Source organism: Leuciscus leuciscus, assembly GCF_965113295.1.
Source record: "Leuciscus leuciscus genome assembly, chromosome: 23".
Taxonomy (NCBI): domain Eukaryota; kingdom Metazoa; phylum Chordata; class Actinopteri; order Cypriniformes; family Leuciscidae; genus Leuciscus; species Leuciscus leuciscus.
This window is the reverse complement of record NC_138747.1, coordinates 31,016,066-31,037,392: the sequence shown is the minus strand read 5'-3', so window position 1 is coordinate 31,037,392 and position 21,327 is coordinate 31,016,066. Positions and strand designations below refer to the sequence as shown.

General features: G+C 40.2%; 1 protein-coding gene across 1 annotated transcript; it reads left to right on the top strand.

Annotated features, from left to right (window-relative positions):
• Positions 1 to 3,823: 3,823 nt before the first annotated feature.
• On the top strand, positions 3,824 to 6,595 carry LOC309488457 (uncharacterized protein). The gene is made up of 6 exons (XM_082156693.1): positions 3,824 to 4,526; positions 4,646 to 4,731; positions 4,862 to 5,161; positions 5,250 to 5,306; positions 5,455 to 5,566; positions 5,701 to 6,595. The coding sequence occupies exons 1-4, from the start codon at positions 4,487 to 4,489 to the stop codon at positions 5,301 to 5,303; spliced, it is 480 nt and encodes a 159-aa protein (XP_082012819.1). The 5' UTR covers positions 3,824 to 4,486; the 3' UTR covers positions 5,304 to 5,306; positions 5,455 to 5,566; positions 5,701 to 6,595.
• Positions 6,596 to 21,327: the final 14,732 nt, after the last annotated feature.

Sequence of the window (21,327 nt, the reverse complement as noted above, 5' to 3'; positions counted from 1 at the left end):
TCTGTCATGGTCACAAACGACAGAAGCAATAATGCAAGTAAAAACTCAGTTTATTGATGAGAGGAATGAAAGTCCTGTAATGGGTGAGCAGCTGATGACACAGGGACTGGATGGTCAGCGAAGTGTCCGTGAAGTGAGGTGATGCAGACGTGATGACCCAAGTGAAGACAAAATCCAGGTGAACAAGAAACAGGAACGGGAACACGAACTGGAAACAGGAACGTCGACGGGAACAGGATCACACACGGGAGACATCAAACAACGATCTGACAATGAGAGGAAAGTGCGGTGAGGTTTTAAAGGTGCGTGAATGAGCTGCAGCTGGAGCGCTGAGTGAGATCAGCTGGATCGCTGATCTGCCGGAATGAGTGGTCACGCCCACTCTCACACACACAAAACAACAGTTACACGAGACAAGAAGGAAACAATGAATTTATGAACCGTGACATCTCCATGCTCAGCCTGTCTATATTTGTTCTTCATGCTAGTAAGTGCTAACTTAAATCCCTACTTTTACAAAGGTAACGTACATTGTCGTATAGCGCGATTTGCTGAGGCAGCAATCTGCACGAGACCTGTCATAGCCTAACTATCTTAAATGCAGAAAGTTTTGACCGCAAAAGATGAGGCCCTAGCGCCCTCTATTGGCCAGCCGCCCCTGCTCTCAGAGCAGCTGTGTTGATGAAGTGCATTAATGTCCTCCTATAGGCTGAAAACATCGCGAGTGTCATGCGTGCCTCAGTGTGTGTGTGGTAAATGAAACAAAGCCGTCTGTGCCATTGATTTTCAGAGACACACAATATGCACGATTCCTATTTAAATGGTCTTTATGCGGTTTAATATTGACAGACACTGGTCTATATCGCGATTTTATTTAAGTTTACTGACCTACTTTTCATCTAAAGGTGTAATTAAGTAACCACCGGAAGTGCGAGTACACTGCTTGGCGATTTTGAACGTTCCGAAAGCAGGAAATGAGATAAGGGCCTATTGGACTTGATAACTTGCAATTGTAACTTTACAGTATATCTCACAATTCTGAGAACAGACAGCAAAAAAAAAAAAAAAAGCCAGAATTGCTTCTTTTTTTTCTCTCCGATTTTCTAATTTATCCTGTGATTCTGATTTTCAAACAGCCAATTGCGAGTTTATATCTCGCACTTCTGAGAAAAAAAAAGTTTGAATTGTGAGTCGCAATTACCTTTTTTAAAAATTGTATTCCATGGCGGAAACAAGCTTTCATATGCACAGACAGCAGCTCACATTTAACGTGCAGATTGTGCGCACACAGAAACCTACTGGAGCACAGAAAGTTAGTGTCAACACTGTCCTGTGATTTCTCAATAAGAAACTGCGTAGAAACAGAAGTTATAGCATATATTTCTTTCTGCTTTTGAAGTAACTAAAACTTACAGCTTAGCTATGTCAAATGACTTTGATGAAAATGAGCTGTTACGTCAGAGCAAAAGCCTCGTGCGCAGTGCTGTGACATGCTGCAGCTGTGCTCAAGGTGCCCTGAGTTCGAGGTTCACTTCTCAAGCCAAGTTTGTAGTTTGTTCACATAATTTAGCCTCTAGTTGTGTTATTAACATGTATATAATGTATTAAGTATATGTTTTAAATTACAGAAACAAAATAGATACTCCTAAGGTATCATATTTATACTTTCAATAAATTAATATTTACATCATTTCTGATTAATAATTAGGCTGGCTAATTTTGAAAGTTTTCAAAGTCAATATTGCTTGTGATCTTAATATGTAATATGTATTTGTATTCTTTCTGTTTACACTGTTGCATGATCTTCTTTTATAGGCTATGAGGAAAAACTCTACCATGCAATAGAGCTCAATTCTGCTAACTGGGAGAGCAGCTGAAAAACTAGAAGAGAAGAACAGTAGAACACCTATTAATGCAGATGACTGTATTATTTTTCTGCAAGAACCAAGACAAGCAAAGACTGATGATGAGCGCTCTGATCAAACAGCAGTCAAGACGTGTGATTGCACATTGGACTTTACTGAGTTCTTCATGTAATGTTGGGCATCTACTGTACGCAGAACTTCTAATAATTTATGTGGATGCCAATAATAATTAACCTGTTAGATTTTTGTTTTATTTTTGAGATTAATAAAACTGTATGTTTTAACAATGTTATAGCTAAGCATTTTTTATGTTTAAGAGAACATTTGGGGAACAAAAATAAAACTTCCCACTAAAAACTTTATAAGAATGTTAAGTAATATTTTTAAGAGTATTTTTAGAGAATGTTATCCTAACTTTTAGAAGAACATTCTAAGAATAAAAATAAAACTTCCTGCTAAAAACTTTATAAGAATGTTAAGGGATAATGTTCTAAAAATGTGATGATTAAACCTTTATAGAAGGTCATCACAAAACATTTTTAGAGTGTTCTTAGAGAATGTTATCCTACCTTTTAGGAGAACATTCTGGGAACTAAAATAAAACTACCCACTGAAAATGTTATAAGAGAATTAGGAAATAATGTTTTAACAATGTTATCATTAAACATTTTTAGAATGTTTTAGAGAATGTTTTCCTACCTTTTAGGAGAACATTCTGGGAACTTAAAACTACTCAATGAAAATGTTATAAGAACATTAGGAATAATGTTCCAACAATGTTATCATTAAACATTTTTAGCGTGTTCTTAGAGAATGCTATCTATACCTTTAAGGAGAACATTCTGGGAACTAAAATAAAACTACCCGCTAAAAATGTTATAATAAGAACATTAGGGAATAATGTTCTAACAATGTTATCATTAAACATTTTTAGAATGTTTTTAGAGAATGTTATCCTACCTTTTACGAGAACATTCTGGGAACTAAAATAAAACTACCCGCTGAAAACATTATTAGAACACTTCAAGATAATGTTCTCAGAACATTTTTAGAACAAAAAAAATTCTAGCTGGGATAGTTAATAGTTAGTTAATAGAGAGAATTGGACCCTAAACTAAAGTGTGACCAAACTTTCTTACCCTCATAATTTTGGGGTGAACACAGCACATCCATTTGAAATAAACTGATTTGTTTCTATGTGTAATTTTTGTGTCACTATATTGTAAAAATTACTACTTTTTCCTCTCTCATCTCCAACAAACAGACAGCCCCGCCCTAAACTCACACCATTGGTTGCCTAAAGGACTCTGTTAGATTCTCTAACACTTTTCCTACTTCTTTAGACCCATTTGAACTCCCAATAGGAAAATTGTGCTTTTTGTCACATCCTTCATAACGTAATATATAGAATTAGATCTCTCTTTCAAAAGGAGCTAGTAACAATTCCATATGTGGCTTCATATTGGAAGAATTTGTTTGATCATATTGATTGGAAAAAAGTATGGACTCTGCCTTTGAAATACATAATAACTAACAAGGTTTTATTTAAATTGTTACACAAATTTTACCCTGCTAAAGCTTTATTGAAAAGGTTTAAATCAGGTATAAACACAAGTTGTTCTTTTTGTGGTGCCCCTGATGAAACTGATCTTCATATCTTCTGGGATTGTCCTCACACACAGTTATTTTGGGTTGAATTTTCTAATTTTATTAAACGCAATGTGCTTCAGGATTTCTCTTTGCTTTTTAAGGATGTACAGTTTGGTTTCTTTAATATACAAAAAGTTAAATTTAATGAGTATTTTATTATTAATCTATTATTGTTCCTTTCACCGCAGTAAATTCACTCAGCAGAATCCCGTAGGCTATTCATTGTTTTTAGAAGAGAGGTCCAGCAGTACAGCCAAAGCATTTCATCATCTAAGAATCTTAAATCTCTTAAGACAGGCTATATATATGCTGCTTTGCTTTCTTTATTTCGTTGTATGTAATTTGTGCATTTTTGCTATGTAGGTTACTTATATTTTTGATACCTTGGCATTAAAAAAATAAATAAAAATAATAATTAGGCAAAGCGTGACACATAGAGCGTATCCTCTAGTGGACCAGCGTGTGTATTACACGTTTTGGCGTGATGCCGGGCTGCTTACAGTTGTGCATTACATGTTCGAGGAAAACTTAAGTTGATCAGTGTCGGTCACGGCGCCTTTTGATTGCTGTTTATGATTGCTGTTTATCATCCGGCAATTATTTATTTACAAATAAATGAAACAAAAAAAATCTATTTTTTTGTAGACATAATATTAATAGGCATTATTACAACAAGTAATCTAATCCACATTCCTCTCATGGACTTCTTGTGGAAACCATATAAACACAGGTCATTCTCTCTTTTAAAATTTTAAATCAAAACAATAATCCTATTCTTGCTTTTCTGCGGCACTGAAGCGCTGCTGTGTGACGTCATCGGAATGCTTTCTATTCGACACGTCACAGAGCTGCAGGCTTCAAAGACTAAACTCGTCCTACTTGACTCGTTGCTTTAATATATAACCATTCAGTGTCGATTTACGATTTTTGCATCAATCTACAGCTTTTGATCTGTGTGAGAAAAGTCCACGATGTCCAGCCGACCGCAGTCTGAAAGTGTCTCTGCCACAGGTGAGCTAGTCCAGCAATCTGAAACCGGTTTCCTACATTTTAATTCAAAACATATCACTTGAATATGAAGTAAACATATAAGTTCCTTCATGAGAACCATATTAACATGTTTTACACAGATCAGGGGAAGATGGTGATTCCAATGATGTTTGGCATCAGGGCTGTGCAACGCAGGGCTGAGCTTATTCGAAACATTAGCTATGAAGTAAGTGAATTTTGTATCTTCTGATTATTTCAGTTCAAATGAATATGACATTTTGAAATATGAAATATCTAGTGCTTGTAAATTGTGTGGACTAAGTTTTTATTTTGTGTGTTCTTTCTTTCTTTATCAGGCTGCTATAGCGAAGTGGAAAGAGGACCATCATATACAACAGAAGGAAAGTGCCATATCTGAAAGAGAGCTGAAGGAAGAAAATAATCAGGATAACTTTGAGGCCAATCTTGAAGAAAATAATCAGGATAACTTTGAGGCCAATCTTGAAGAAAATAATCAGGATAACTTTGAGGCCAATCTTGAAGAAAATAATCAGGATAACTTTGAGGCCAATCTTGAAGAAAATAATCAGGATAACTTTGAGGCCAATCTTGAACCCGGTTTAAAAGTGCCGAGTGCACCAGAGGCCAAAAAAAGCGTAATTACTTTTACTTGATTGTTAAATGATTTGTAAATAATCCATCTATCAGATTGCCAGACACTGATTTTTTTTCGTCATGTTTCAGGGCTCGGGATGTGAACAGGGCACAGCTAAAAAAAGAAGAACGCAAAGCTTTTGAAAGGTCAGCACAATAGTAGGCTACTGTCATGCCAATGTGCACAATTTATGTTTTTCTATTTTTGCATATGTACATGTTGCATATGTACAGTGAAGATACTGCTTATGATAACATTATTCATAGCCATCGCTGTTACTGTAATCCGTTTCAGAAAAGTCTGTGAACCTAAAGAAGAAAGTGAAGAGCTCAGACGTGTTGGAAGATATGACACCTGAGGCACTCCTCAAAAAACAAAAGCAGCTTTTGAAAAACTATCATAAGCGGTAAGATATAAAAATACATGTCTTTATGACACAAAGCGATAAACCTAATGTGATGATGATCATCAGTGGCTATTATAATTTTATGGTTTGAGTGACCTCTTGATAATCTCACACTTGCTTTCTCTCTTTCACAGTGACAGGCTACAGAACCAAACTAAGATGGAAGCATGGCGATATGGGGTTCCATTTGTGCCGTAATTATGTCGACATGCTATCTGTCTATGCTGTGTGTCGTCTTCCATGTCTATGTGTTTGTTCACTGTCCATGTCTGTCTGTCTATGCTGTGTGTCGTCTTCCATGTCTATGTGTTTGTTCACTGTCCATGTCTGTCTGTCTATGCTGTGTGTCGTCTTCCATGTCTATGTGTTTGTTCACTGTCTATGTCTGTCTGTCTATGCTGTGTGTCGTCTTCCATGTCTATGTGTTTGTTCACTGTCTATGTCCATGTCTGTCTGTCTATGCTGTGTGTCATCTTCCATGTCTATGTGTCTGTTCACTGTCTATGTCTATGTCTGTCTGTCTATGCTGTGTGTCGTCTTCCATGTCTATGTGTTTGTTCACTGTCTATGTCCATGTCTGTCTGTCTATGCTGTGTGTCGTCTTCCATGTCTATGTGTCTGTTCACTGTCTATGTCTATGTCTGTCTGTCTATGCTGTGTGTCGTCTTCCATGTCTATGTGTCTGTTCACTGTCTATGTCCATGTCTGTCTGTCTATGCTGTGTGTCGTCTTCCATGTCTATGTGTCTGTTCACTGTCTATGTCTATGTCTGTCTGTCTATGCTGTGTGTCGTCTTCCATGTCTATGTGTTTGTTCACTGTCTATGTCCATGTCTGTCTGTCTATGCTGTGTGTCGTCTTCCATGTCTATGTGTCTGTTCACTGTCTATGTCTATGTCTGTCTGTCTATGCTGTGTGTCGTCTTCCATGTCTATGTGTCTGTTCACTGTCTATGTCCATGTCTGTCTGTCTATGCTGTGTGTCGTCTTCCATGTCTATGTGTCTGTTCACTGTCTATGTCCATGTCTGTCTGTCTATGCTATGTGTCGTGTTCCATGTCTATGTGTCTGTTCACTGTCTATGTCCATGTCTGTCTGTCTATGCTGTTGCGTCGTCTTCCATGTCTATGTGTCTGTTCACTGTCTATGTCCATGTCTGTCTGTCTATGCTGTGTGTCGTCTTCCATGTCTATGTGTCTGTTCACTGTTTATGTCCATGTCTGTCTGTCTATGCTGTGTGTCGTCTTCTATGTCTATGTGTCTGTTCACTGTCTATGTCCATGTCTGTCTGTCTATGCTGTGTGTCGTCTTCCATGTCTATGTGTCTGTTCACTGTCTATGTCCATGTCTGTCTGTCTATGCTGTGTGTCGTCTTCCATGTCTATGTGTCTGTTCACTGTCTATGTCCATGTCTGTCTGTCTATGCTGTGTGTCGTCTTCCATGTCTATGTGTCTGTTCACTGTCTATGTCCATGTCTGTCTGTCTATGCTGTGTGTCGTCTTCCATGTCTATGTGTCTGTTCACTGTCTATGTCCATGTCTGTCTGTCTATGCTGTGTGTCGTCTTCCATGTCTATGTGTTTGTTCACTGTTTATGTCCATGTCTGTCTGTCTATGCTGTGTGTCGTCTTCCATGTCTATGTGTCTGTTCACTGTCTATGTCTATGTCTGTCTGTGTATGCTGTGTGTCGTCTTCCATGTCTATGTGTCTGTTCACTGTCTATGTCCATGTCTGTCTGTCTATGCTGTGTGTCGTCTTCCATGTCTATGTGTCTGTTCACTGTTTATGTCCATGTCTGTCTGTCTATGCTGTGTGTCGTCTTCCATGTCTATGTGTCTGTTCGCTGTCTATGTGATTGCCCACATGACTCAACTTTTGTCTTTGTCCACTCAACTTACTCCTGTCATCTGTCCTTGTCGTTTGACTGTGTCGTCTTGCGTGTCAATGCTGCATGTGTCACGACTATGTGTTTTTTCATTCTGTCGTTGCTATGTGTCGTTGCTATGCGTCGTTTCCCTCTGTCGTTACTATGTGTCGTCTTCCATGTCTATGCTATGTGTCGTTGCTATGCGTCGTGTTCGCGAACGACCCATAACTAACGCATAGTAACGACGCATAGCATAGACATGGAAGACGACATATAGTAACGACAGAGGGAAACGACGCATAGCAACGACACATAGCAACGACAGAATGAAAAAACACATAGTCGTGACACATGCAGCATTGACACGCAAGACGACACAGTCAAACGACAAGGACAGATGACAGGAGTAAGTTGAGTGGACAAAGACAAAAGTTGAGTCATGTGGGCAATCACATAGACAGCGAACAGACACATAGACATGGAAGACGACACATAGCATAGACAGACAGACAGACATAGACATAGACAGTGAACAGACACATAGACATGGAAGACGACACACAGCATAGATAGACAGACATGGACATAGACAGTGAACAGACACATAGACATGGAAGACGACACACAGCATAGACAGACAGACATGGACATAAACAGTGAACAGACACATAGACATGGAAGACGACACACAGCATAGACAGACAGACATGGACATAGACAGTGAACAGACACATAGACATGGAAGACGACACACAGCATAGACAGACAGACATGGACATAGACAGTGAACAGACACATAGACATGGAAGACGACACACAGCATAGACAGACAGACATTGACATAAACAGTGAACAGACACATAGACATGGAAGACGACACACAGCATAGACAGACAGACATGGACATAGACAGTGAACAGACACATAGACATGGAAGACGACACATAGCATAGACAGACAGACATGGACATAAACAGTGAACAGACACATAGACATGGAAGACGACACACAGCATAGACAGACAGACATGGACATAGACAGTGAACAGACACATAGACATGGAAGACGACACACAGCATAGACAGACAGACATGGACATAGACAGTGAACAGACACATAGACATGGAAGACGACACACAGCATAGACAGACAGACATGGACATAGACAGTGAACAGACACATAGACATGGAAGACGACACATAGCATAGACAGACAGACATGGACATAAACAGTGAACAGACACATAGACATGGAAGACGACACACAGCATAGACAGACAGACATGGACATAGACAGTGAACAGACACATAGACATGGAAGACGACACACAGCATAGACAGACAGACATGGACATAGACGGTGAACAGACACATAGACATGGAAGACGACACATAGCATAGACAGACAGACATGGACATAGACGGTGAACAGACACATAGACATGGAAGACGACACACAGCATAGACAGACAGACATGGACATAGACAGTGAACAGACACATAGACATGGGAGACGACACACAGCATAGACAGACAGACATGGACATAGACAGTGAACAGACACATAGACATGGAAGACGACACATAGCATAGACAGACAGACATGGACATAGACAGTGAACAGACACATAGACATGGAAGACGACACACAGCATAGACAGACAGACATGGACATAGACAGTGAACAGACACATAGACATGGAAGACGACACACAGCATAGACAGACAGACATGAACATAGACAGTGAACAGACACATAGACATGGAAGACGACACACAGCATAGACAGACAGACATGGACATAAACAGTGAACAGACACATAGACATGGAAGACGACACACAGCATAGACAGACAGACATGGACATAGACAGTGAACAGACACATAGACATGGAAGACGACACACAGCATAGACAGACAGACATGGACATAAACAGTGAACAGACACATAGACATGGAAGACGACACACAGCATAGACAGACAGACATGGACATAAACAGTGAACAGACACATAGACATGGAAGACGACACACAGCATAGACAGACAGACATGGACATAGACAGTGAACAGACACATAGACATGGAAGACGACACACAGCATAGACAGACAGACATGGACATAGACAGTGAACAGACACATAGACATGGAAGACGACACACAGCATAGACAGACAGACATGGACATAGACAGTGAACAGACACATAGACATGGAAGACGACACAGAGCATAGACAGACATGGACATAGACAGTGAACAGACACATAGACATGGAAGACGACACACAGCATAGACAGACAGACATGGACATAGACAGTGAACAGACACATAGACATGGAAGACGACACACAGCATAGACAGACAGACATGGACATAAACAGTGAACAGACACATAGACATGGAAGACGACACATAGCATAGACAGACAGACATGGACATAAACAGTGAACAGACACATAGACATGGAAGACGACACACAGCATAGACAGACAGACATGGACATAGACAGTGAACAGACACATAGACATAGAAGACGACACACAGCATAGACAGACAGCATGTCGACATAATTTTGGCACAAATGGAACCTCATATGGCGAGACAAACCGAGGTGGAACTGACGGGAGATAGGTGTGTCATGTCTTTAAAAGTGTCACGCGCTGCCCTGCTGTTGCTGCTGCGTTGCATTGGTTTGCGTCTGTAAGCTTCGTATCTTTCTGTTTTTAATCATTATTTACTATCATTCCTTGTTATTTATACTGCTAAATATAACTTACTCAACATCACACATTAACCTGACATCGCTAGCTTCAATTCTAAATCGTTATTGCTAGCACAACACACTAGTAATTTGCTAGCCTGTTAGCGTGCCATCCTTGCGCTCTTTATTTATTTATTTTCTAGCGCGCCTTTTACGAGTTCATCAAAAAACTGTGGTGAGTATCAGTCAACAAACACGGTGAGTCATGTTATCTTCTCCTCTTATTGTCACCTGCACCTCATGTAACATGTATAGCATAGCCTTCCAGCACAGGTTTTACATGTGATAAATGCAGGGAGATAGTCAGGCTGGCGGAGAAGATTTCAGAACTAGAGACACGCATCCAAGCTTTAATCGAGGTTAATTGTAAGAGTGCAAGGGCTTTAGATACTGCTTTGGATGCGACTAGCTTCGTGAACTCTGTACATTGTTGGGTTCCGGCTGCAGAGCCCGTGCAGCAGGGCAATTGGGTGACGGTGAGACGCTGTAGTCGCGGGACAAAAACTGGATGACTATTAATATCCTTCTACTAAATTCTGAAAAACAGAGATTCTAATTATTGGACAAAAAACTTCCACACGTAATAACCTAGAATACTGTCTTAACACTTGATGGCTGCTCTGTTAAGTCTTTGTCGTCGGTTAGGAACCTGGGTGTGCTCTTTGATACCAATCTTTCATTTGAAAGTCACGTGTCTAGCATCTGTAAAACCGCATTTTTCCATCTTAAAAAAATATCTAAATTACGTCATATGTTCTCAGTGACAAATGCGGGACAGTTAGTTCATGCATTCATGACATCAAGGCTAGATTATTGTAATCCTATTATGGGTGGTAGCCCTGCACGCTTAATAAACAAACTACAGCTAGTTCAAAACGCAGCAGCTTGAGTTCTTACCAGAACCAGGAAGTATGACCATATTAGCCCAGTTCTGTCAACACTGCACTGGCTCCCTATTAAACATTGTATACATTTTCAAATATTGTTGATTACTTACAAAGCACTAAATGGTTTAGCTCCCCAGTACTTGAGCAAGCTCTTAACGCATTATAGTCCTTTCACGTCTATTGCGATCTCAAAACTCCGGCTAGTTAATAATACCTAGAATATCAAATTTTGATATTCTAGGTATTATTAACTAGCCGGAGTTTTGAGATCGCAATAGACGTGAAGGACTATAATGCGTTAAGAGCTTGCTCAAGTACTGGGGAGCTAAACCATTTAGTGCTTTGTAAGTAATCAACAATATTTGAAAATGTATACGATGTTTAATAGGGAGCCAGTGCAGTGTTGACAGAACTGGGCTAATATGGTCATACTTCCTGGTTCTGGTAAGAACTCAAGCTGCTGCGTTTTGGACCAGCTGTAGTTTATTTATTAAGCGTGCAGGGCAACCACCCAGTAGAGCATTACAATAATCTAGCCTTGAGGTCATGAACGCATGAACTAACTGTTCCGCATTTGTCAATGAGAGCATATGACGTAATTTAGATATATTTTTAAGATGGAAAAATGCGGTTTTACAGATACTTGACTCGTGACTTTCAAATGAAAGATTGGTATCAAAGAGCACACCCAGGTTCCTAACCGACGATGAGGACTTAACAGAGCAGCCATCAAGTGTTAGAGAGTATTCTAGATTATTACGTGAGGACGTTTTTTGTCCAATAATTAGAATCTCTGTTTTTTCAGAATTAAGTAGTAGGAAATTACTAGTCATCCCATTTTTTATATCAGCTATGCATTCCGTTAATTTTTGAATTGGTAAGTTTCATCTGGGCGTGAAGAAATATAGAGCTGAGTATCATCAGCATAACAGTGAAAACTAATGCCATGCTTCCTAATGATATCTCCTAAGGGTAGCATGTACAGAGTGAACAGCAACGGTCCTAGTACTGAGCCTTGTGGTACGCCATACTGAACTTGTGAACGATAAGACATCTCTTCATTTACTGCTACAAACTGATAACGGTCAGATAAGTATGATTTAAACCATGCTAGTGCAATTCCACTAATGCCAACATAATTTTCGAGTCTATTTAAAAGAATGTTATGGTCGATAGTGTCAAATGCAGCACTTAGATCGAGTAACACTAATAGAGAGATACAACCACGATCGGATGATAAGAGCAAATCATTTGTAACTCTAATGAGAGCTGTCTCGGTACTATGGTACGGTCTAAATCCTGACTGGAAATCCTCACAGATATCATTTCTTTCTAAAAAGGAGCATAGTTGTGAGGATACTGCCTTTTCTAGTATCTTTGACAGAAAAGGCAGATTCGAGATCGGCCTATAATTGACTAATTCTGTAGGATCAAGTTGCGTTTTTTTAACAAGCGGTTTAATCATAGCCAGCTTAAAAGTTTTTGGTACATATCCTATTGACAAAGATGAATTAATGATATTAAGAAGAGGATCTGTGACCTCTGGGAGCATCTCTTTCAGTAGCTTAGTCGGTATAGGGTCTAACATACATGTTGTCGATTTAGATGATTTAACGAGTTTAGTAAATTCTTCCTCTCCTATAGCAACGAATTAATAAAATTTTTCTTCAAGGAGACTACAATGCACTGCCTGATGCGATACTGTAGTAGACGGTTGCATAGTTATAATTTTCTCCCTGATATTATCAATCTTGTTAGTAAAGAAGTTCATAAAGTCATTACTGCTGTGTTGTTTAGAAACGTCTGGGGTTGAGGATTTATTTTACGTTAGTTTAGCCACTATTTCAAATAAACACCTAGGGTTTTGTTTATTTTCTTCTAATAGGTTTGAAAAATAAGCAGATCTAGCAGCTTTTAAAGCCTCTCTATATGCAATCGAGCTCTCTTTCCATGAAATGCGAAATACCTCTAGTTTTGTTTTCTTCCAGTTGCGCTCCATTTTTCTGGCTGCTCTCTTAAGGGCCTGAGTGTGCTCGTTGTACCACGGCGTTGGACTATTTTCTTTAATCTTCTTTAAGCGCAAAGGAGCAACTGTGTCTAAAGTGGCGGAAAAGAGAGAGTTAATAGTTTCTGTCACAATATCGAGTTCTTCTAAGCTATCCGGGATGATGAAACTGATCAGTAATATTATTAATAAAGCAATCTTTAGTGGCAGAAGTGATAGGTCTAACATATTTGTAACACAGAGTCAACTTTGCAGCCTTGGCTAAATGAAGTTTACACAAGACTAAATAATGATCTGAGATGTCATCGCTCTGCTGCAGAATTTCAACGGCATCAACATCTATTCCATGTGATAATATTAGATCTAGAGTGTGATTACGACAATGAGTGGGTCTTGACACGTGTTGTCTAACTCCAATAGAGTTCAGAATGTCTTTAAATGCCAATCCCAATGCATCTTTTTCGTTATCTACATGTATATTAAAATCACCAACAATTAGTACTTTATCTGCAGCCAGTACTAACTCTGATAGAAAATCAGCAAATTCTTTGATAAAATCTTTATGGTGCCCTGGTGGCCTGTATACAGTAGCCAGCACAAATGTTAAACGTGATTTATCATTTACACTAGATAGTGTTACATTTAGCAACAACACTTCAAAAGAATTATATTTAAAACAAGACTTCTCAGTAATTCTGAAGATATTACTATAAATTACAGCAACACCTCCCCCTTTGCCTTTCAGACGAGGTTCATGTTTATAACAGTAATTTTGCGGGGTGGACTCATTTAAAGTAATATAATTGTCTGGTTTTAGCCAGGTTTCTGTCAAACACAGCACGTCGAGATTATAGTCAGTAATCATACAGTAATCATTAACAATGACTGCTTTTGAAGTAAGGGATCGAATATTCAGCAACCCAAGCTTTATCATTTGTTCATCCGTATTATATCTGTTTTTTATTTGTTGAACATCAATAAAATGTTTGCCCTTGAATGGGTTTAGGAGTTTTTTGTATTTCCTAGTTCAGGGAACAGACACAGTCTCTATATGATGATATCTAGGTGAAAGAGACTCTATGTTATGGGATTTATATGACCTTGGTGACGTGAGACAGCTAGCAGACGGTCGGTTTAGCCAGTCTGTCTGCTTTCTGACCTGAGCCCCAGATTGTCATGTTTGAGCTCTAAGGGCCCTATTTTAACGATCTGAAACGCAAGTGTCAAGCGCAAAGCGCAAGTAACTTTGTGGGCGGGTCTCGGCGCTGTTGCTATTTTCCCGGCGGGATAAATGACTCTTGCGCCAGGCGCAAATCTAAAATGGGTTGGTCTGAAGTAGCTTCATTATTCATAGGTGTGGTTTGGGCGTAACGTGAAATAAACCAATCAGAGCGTCATCTCACATTCCCTTTAAGAGCAGACGCGCTTTTTCCATAGCGGATTGCTATTGTAACGGCGGATTTGCCAGGCGCGCGCCAGGAGCGGTTCACAGCCAAGGAGAGCAACGCTCTCGTCACGGCCGTAAAAGAGAGAAGTTACATTGAAATGGAGAAACCCACCCAAATTAACTTCGGTTAAACAGGCGTATGATAATTTGGGTAAATGTGTAAGCTAGATGTATGCTTTTACAATAAATTGTCTATCTATCTATCTATCTATCTATCTATCTATCTATCTATCTATCTATCTATCTATCTATCTATCTATCTATCTATCTATCGTAATAATGCATGATTTGCAAAAATGAGAACTGCTGCTTCTGTGTAGATGAGAGAATCAAAGTGTATGCGCGTTGTGCACACGCTACATTGATTATGGCCAAGCATGCGCCCTTAAAATAGCATTTGAATAACATGCGCAATGCGCCACTGACTTTAAACTATTTTTTCCTGGTTAGTGGCGCAATTGTTTTCTAAACCTGCAAAATAGCATGAAGGAACGTTTGCGCCGGAACACGCCTTATGGCGTTATTTTTATGTCAAAAGTTATGAGCGTGTAAGACATGCTCACGAGCACATTATGTTATTTCACACGCGCAAAAATGAACCTTCAGCTGGCATGATAAAAGTACTCGCGCACAAATTCAACAACCGAGAGGTGTACAGGTAGCTGCAAGCGAGCGCCTGGCATACTCTCATTGTTTAACTCTGCTTGTACAGTGGAATCCTGCTCGCGCGCAGCGGGCTTCTGCTCGCGGAGTGCTGTTTTGCTCGCGCAGTGGATTTCTGCTCGCTCAGCTGATTTCTGCTCCCTCGAGTCTACATGACTTTTGACAATTTGGGGGCGGAAACCAAGCAGGGCACTGACCCTCTTATGATTGGTCACTTTCATCGTAATCACACCCACAGGGACATCCTTGTACCTTGATTGACAGCTCTCATTACAGGAAGCACGGAGTCAAAGTATCTGACGGAGTTCAGTCATTCAGTTAACACTGCACAGTGGACGGAATGGCGGCGACACCTGAAGATGTAGGCGTAAGTGATATTGATATATGATGGGGGCTGTGTGTTTGACAATGTAGCAATTTAATCTGAAATTTGTTTGGAACATGTAAGTAGCTGACATAAGCTAATCAACCTTAAAGGAACACTCCGACTTTTTGGGACTTTAGCTTATTCACAGTATCTCCCCCAGAGTTAGATAAGTCCATACATACCTTTTTCATTTCTGTGCGTTCTGTAAGTGTTATTTGACGCACCCACCGCTAGCCTAGCTTAGCACAAAGACTGGATGTAAATGGATAAGGTAGCATACTAATCCCAATAAGTGACAAAATAATGCAAACATTTTCCTATTTATGTGTTGTGATCTGTATAGTCACAGCGTGTACAAATAGCAAGGCTATATGTGGTGAGGAGCAGAGGACTTGGTTGGTTTTGTTTACGGAACCATCAACAGGGCGTCTCGTGTGCTGCGCTAATCACTCCGCCCAAGTAGCCACTCCGCCCAAGTAGCTGTGCTCCTACGCCTAGTGAGAATATAGTTCCCAGTATTTATACGATTAAAAATGGTCTCTGTCTCATATAGCCTTGTTATTTGTACACGCTGTGACTATACAGATCACAACACATAAATAGGAAAATGTTTGCATTATTTTGTCACTTATTGGGATTAGTATGCTACCTTATCCATTTACATCCAGTCTTTGTGCTAAGCTAGGCTAGCGGTGGGTGCGTCAAATAACACTTACAGAACGCACAGAAATGAAAAAGGTATGTATGGACTTATCTAACTCTGGGGGAGATACTGTGAATAAGCTAAAGTCCCAAAAAGTCGGAGTGTTCCTTTAAGGTTGATTAGCTTATGTCAGCTACTTACATGTTCCAAACAAATTTCAGATTAAATTGCTACATTGTCAAACACACAGCCCCCATCATATATCAATATCACTTACGCCTACATCTTCAGGTGTCGCCGCCATTCCGTCCACTGTGCAGTGTTAACTGAATGACTGAACTCCGTCAGATACTTTGACTCCGTGCTTCCTGTAATGAGAGCTGTCAATCAAGGTACAAGGATGTCCCTGTGGGTGTGATTACGATGAAAGTGACCAATCATAAGAGGGTCAGTGCCCTCCTTGGTTTCCGCCCCCAAATTGTCAAAAGTCATGTAGACTCGAGGGAGCAGAAATCAGCTGAGCGAGCAGAAATCCACTGCGCGAGCAAAACAGCACTCCGCGAGCAGAAGCCCGCTGCGCGCGAGCAGGATTCCACTGTACAAGCAGAGTTAACCTATGAGAGTATGCCAGGCGCTCGCTTGCAGCTACCTGTACACCTCTCGGTTGTTGAATTTGTGCGCGAGTACTTTTATCATGCCAGCTGAAGGTTCATTTTTGCGCGTGTGAAATAACATAATGTGCTCGTGAGCATGTCTTACACGCTCATAACTTTTGACATAAAAATAACGCCATAACGCCTCCTCTTTGCGCTGAACCGCCCCCGGGAGCGCAAGTGTATTTCCTAACTTACCGACGTGCTTCTGTGGAGGGAAAAGTCCGCTTTGCGACTTTTGGGCCCTATCTTGCACCCAGCGCAATTGACTTTGTACACCGACGCATGTATCATTCCTATTTTGCACCCGCGCAAAGCGCGCTATTCCCTCCACAGAAGCACGTCGCTAAACTAGGGAATGAACTTGCGCTCCCTGGGCGGTTCAGCGCAAAAAAGGAGGCGTGTTCCGGCGCAAACGTTCCTTCATGCTATTTTGATGGTTTAGAAAACAATTGCGCCACTAACCAGGAAAATTTTTTTTTAAGTCAGTGGCGCGTTGCGCATGTTATTCATATGCTATTTTAAGGGTGCATGCTTGGCCATAATCAATGTAGCGTGTGCACAACGCGCATACACTTTGATTCTCTCATCTACACAGAAGCAGCAGTTTTCATTTTTGCAATTATTTTAATTATTCATTTATACATACATTATTACGATAGATAGATAGATAGATAGACAATTTATTATAAAAGCATACATCTAGCTTACACATTTACCCAAATTATCATACGCCTGTTTAACCGAAGTTAATTTTGGGTGGGTTTCTCCATTTCAATGTAACTTCTCTCTTTTACGGCCGTGACGAGAGCGTTGCTCTCCTTGGCTGTGAACCGCTCCTGGCGCGCGCCTGGCAAATCCGCCGTTACAATAGCAATCCGCTATGGAAAAAGCGCGTCTGCTCTTAAAGGGAATGTGAGATGTCGCTCTGATTGGTTTATTTCACGTTACGCCCAAACCACACCTATGAATAATGAAGCTACTTCAGACCAACCCATTTTAGATTTGCGCCTGGCGCAAGAGTCATTTATCCCGCCGGGAAAATAGCAACAGCGCCGAGACCCGCCCACAAAGTTACTTGCGCTTTGCGCTTGACACTTGCGTTTCAGATCGTTAAAATAGGGCCCTATGTGCCATAATACTAGAGAGAAGAGCAGCACCATCCCAGGAGGGATGAATACCATCTCTTTTCAACAGGTCAGGTCTGCCCCAAAAACTTGTCCAATTGTCTATGAATTCTATATTATTACGCGGACACCAATCAGACAGCCAGCCATTGAGTGAGGACAGTCTACTGACTATCTCATCACTTCTGCGAACAGGAAGGGGGCCAGAGCAAATTACAGTGCCTGACATCGTACTTGCAAGTTCACACACCTCTTTAATGTTAATTTTGGTGATCTCCGACTGGCGGAGCCTAACATCATTAGTGCCGACGTGAATAATAATTTTAGAGAATTTACAATTAGCATTAGCCAGCACTTTTAAATTTGCTTTGATGTCAGGCGCTCTGGCTCCCGGCAAACATGTGACTATGGTGGCTGGTGTCTCTATTTTCACGTTCCGTGTAATAGAATCGCCAGTAACTAGGGCACAATCAACAGGATTCTCAGTGGGTGTTTCACTGAGTGGGGAGAACCTGTTTGATGTTGTAATCGGAATGGAAGAGTGGTGTTTTGTCCCGCGACTACAGCGCCTCACAGTCACCCAGTTGCCCTGCTGCGAGGGCTCTACTTCAGCCGGAACCGAACAGTGTACAGAGTTCACTAAGCTAGTCGCATCCAAAACAGTATCTAAAGTCCTTGCACTCTTACAATTAACCTAGATTAAAGTTTGGTTGCGTGTCTCTAGTTCTGAAATCTTCCCCGTCAGCTTTACTATCTCCCTGCATTTATCACATGTAAATCCTGTGCTGACAGAGAAGGCTATGCTATACATGTTACATGAGGTGCAGGTGACAATAAGAGGAGAAGATGACATGACTCACCGTGTTTGTTGACTGATACTCACCACAGTTTTTTGATGAACTCGTAAAAGGCGCGAGAGGGAAAAAAAATGAAATAAATAAAGAGCACACGGAAGGCGCGGGCGCGCTAGAGAATAAATAATAAATAAAGAGCGCACGCACGGATGGTAGCCTACGCTAACAGGCTAGTGAATTTCAAGCGTGTTGTGCTAGCAATAAAGATTTAGATTGAAGCTAGCGATGTCAGGTTGATGTGTGATGTGCTGTGTTTGACAGAAACCTGGCTAAAACCAAACGATTACATTACATTACTTTAAATGAGTCCACCCCGCAAGATTACAGTTATAAACATGAACCTCGTCTGAAAGGCAAAGGGGGAGGTGTTGCTGTAATTTATAGCAATATTTTCAAAATCACTAAGAGATCTAGTTTTAAATATACTTCTTTTGAAGTGTTGGTGCTTAATGTAAAAATATATAGTGTAAATGACAAATCACGTTTGAGATTTGTGCTGGCTACTGTATACAGGCCACCAGGGCACCATAAAGATTTTATCAAAGAATTTGCTGACTTTCTATCAGAGTTAGTATTGGCTGCAGATAAAGTACTACTTGTTGGTGATTTTAATATACATATAGATAATGAAAAAGATGCATTGGGATTGGCATTTAAAGACATTCTGAACTCTATTGGAGTTAGACAACACGTGTCAGGACCTACTCATTGTCGTAATCACACTCTAGATCTAATATTATCACACGGAATAAATGTTGATGCCGTTGAAATTCTGCAGCGGAGCGATGACATCTTCGATCATTATCTAGTCTTGTGTAGATTACATTTAGCCAAGGCTGCAAAGCAGACTCCGTATTACAAATATGTGAGACCTATCACTTCTGCCACTAAAGATTGCTTTATTAATAATCTTCCAAATCAGTTTCATCATCTCAGCATCCCGGATAGCTTAGAAGAACTCGATATTGCAACAGAAACTTTTAACTCTCTCTTTTCAGGCACTTTAGACACAGTTGCTCCGTTGCACTTAAAGAAGATTAAAGAAAATAGTCCAACGCCGTGGTACAACGAGCACACTCAGGCCCTTAAGAGAGCAGCCAGAAAAATGGAGCGCAACTGGAAGAAAACAAAACTAGAGGTATTTCGCATTTCATGGAAAGAGAGCTCGATTGCATACAGAGAGGCTTTAAAAGCTGCTAGATCTGCTTATTTTTCAACCCTATTAGAAGAAAATAAACAAAACCATAGGTATTTATTTGAAACAGTGGCTAAACTAACGAAAAAGAAAGCTTCAAGCCCAGAAATTTCCAAGCAACACAGCAGTAATGACTTTATGAACTTCTTCACTTATAAGATTGATAATATCAGGGAGAAAATTATAACTATGCAACCGTCTACTACAGTATCGCATCAGGCAGTGCATTGTAGTGTCCCTGAGGAAAAATTTGATTCATTCATTGCTATAGGAGAGGAATAATTCGCTAAACTCATTAAATCATCTAAACCGACAACATGTATGTTAGACCCTATACCGACTAAGCTACTGAAAGAGATGCTTCCAGAGGTCATAGATCCTCTTCTTACTATCATCAATTCATCTTTCTCTCTAGGATACGTACCAAAAACCTTTAAGCTGGCTATGATTAAACCGCTTGTTAAAAAAACACAACTTGATCCTACAGAATTAGTCAATTACAGGCCGATCTCGAATCTACACTTTCTGTCAAAGATACTAGAAAAGGCAGTATCTTCACAACTATGTTCCTTTTTAGAAAGAAATGATATCTGCAAGGATTTTCAGTCAGGATTTAGACCGTACCATAGTATCGAGACAGCTCTCATTAGAGTCACAAATGATTTACTCTTATCATCCGATCGTGGATGTATCTCTCTATTAGTGTTACTCAGTCTTAGTGCTGCATTTGATACTATTGACCACAACATTCTTTTAAATAGACTCGAAAATTATGTTGGCATTAGTGGAATTGCATTAGCATGGTTTAAATCATACTTATCTGACCGTTATCAGTTTGTAGCAGTAAATGAAGAGATGTCTCATCAATCACAAGTTCAGTAAGGCGTACCACAAGGCAGAGTCCTGCAACGGGTCGGGTACCCGCGGGTATCCGCGGGTACCCGCATAAAAGTGGCTAAAACGGGTGGATTGTGACATTCCTAAAATTCACGGGCGGGGACGCGGGCGGATAATGAACTCCTTGCGGGCGGGTAGCGGATGAAAAATATGTGCAATATTTTGTATGTCTAAATAGGCCTATGTGTTGTAGCCCAGTCATTAAAAAACGATTTAGTTTCATATTCATGTTTAAATAAAATAATATAGGCTACTTTTTTATTTTTATTTCATGTTGATTATATGAAAAGTGAAAAGCATGAATAAGATAAGATGATCCCGAATATCGTGAGACAAATGGAGTGGGCAGACATGATTTTGACCACTTCATTAAGTTTGTTAAAGTGTATATGTCAG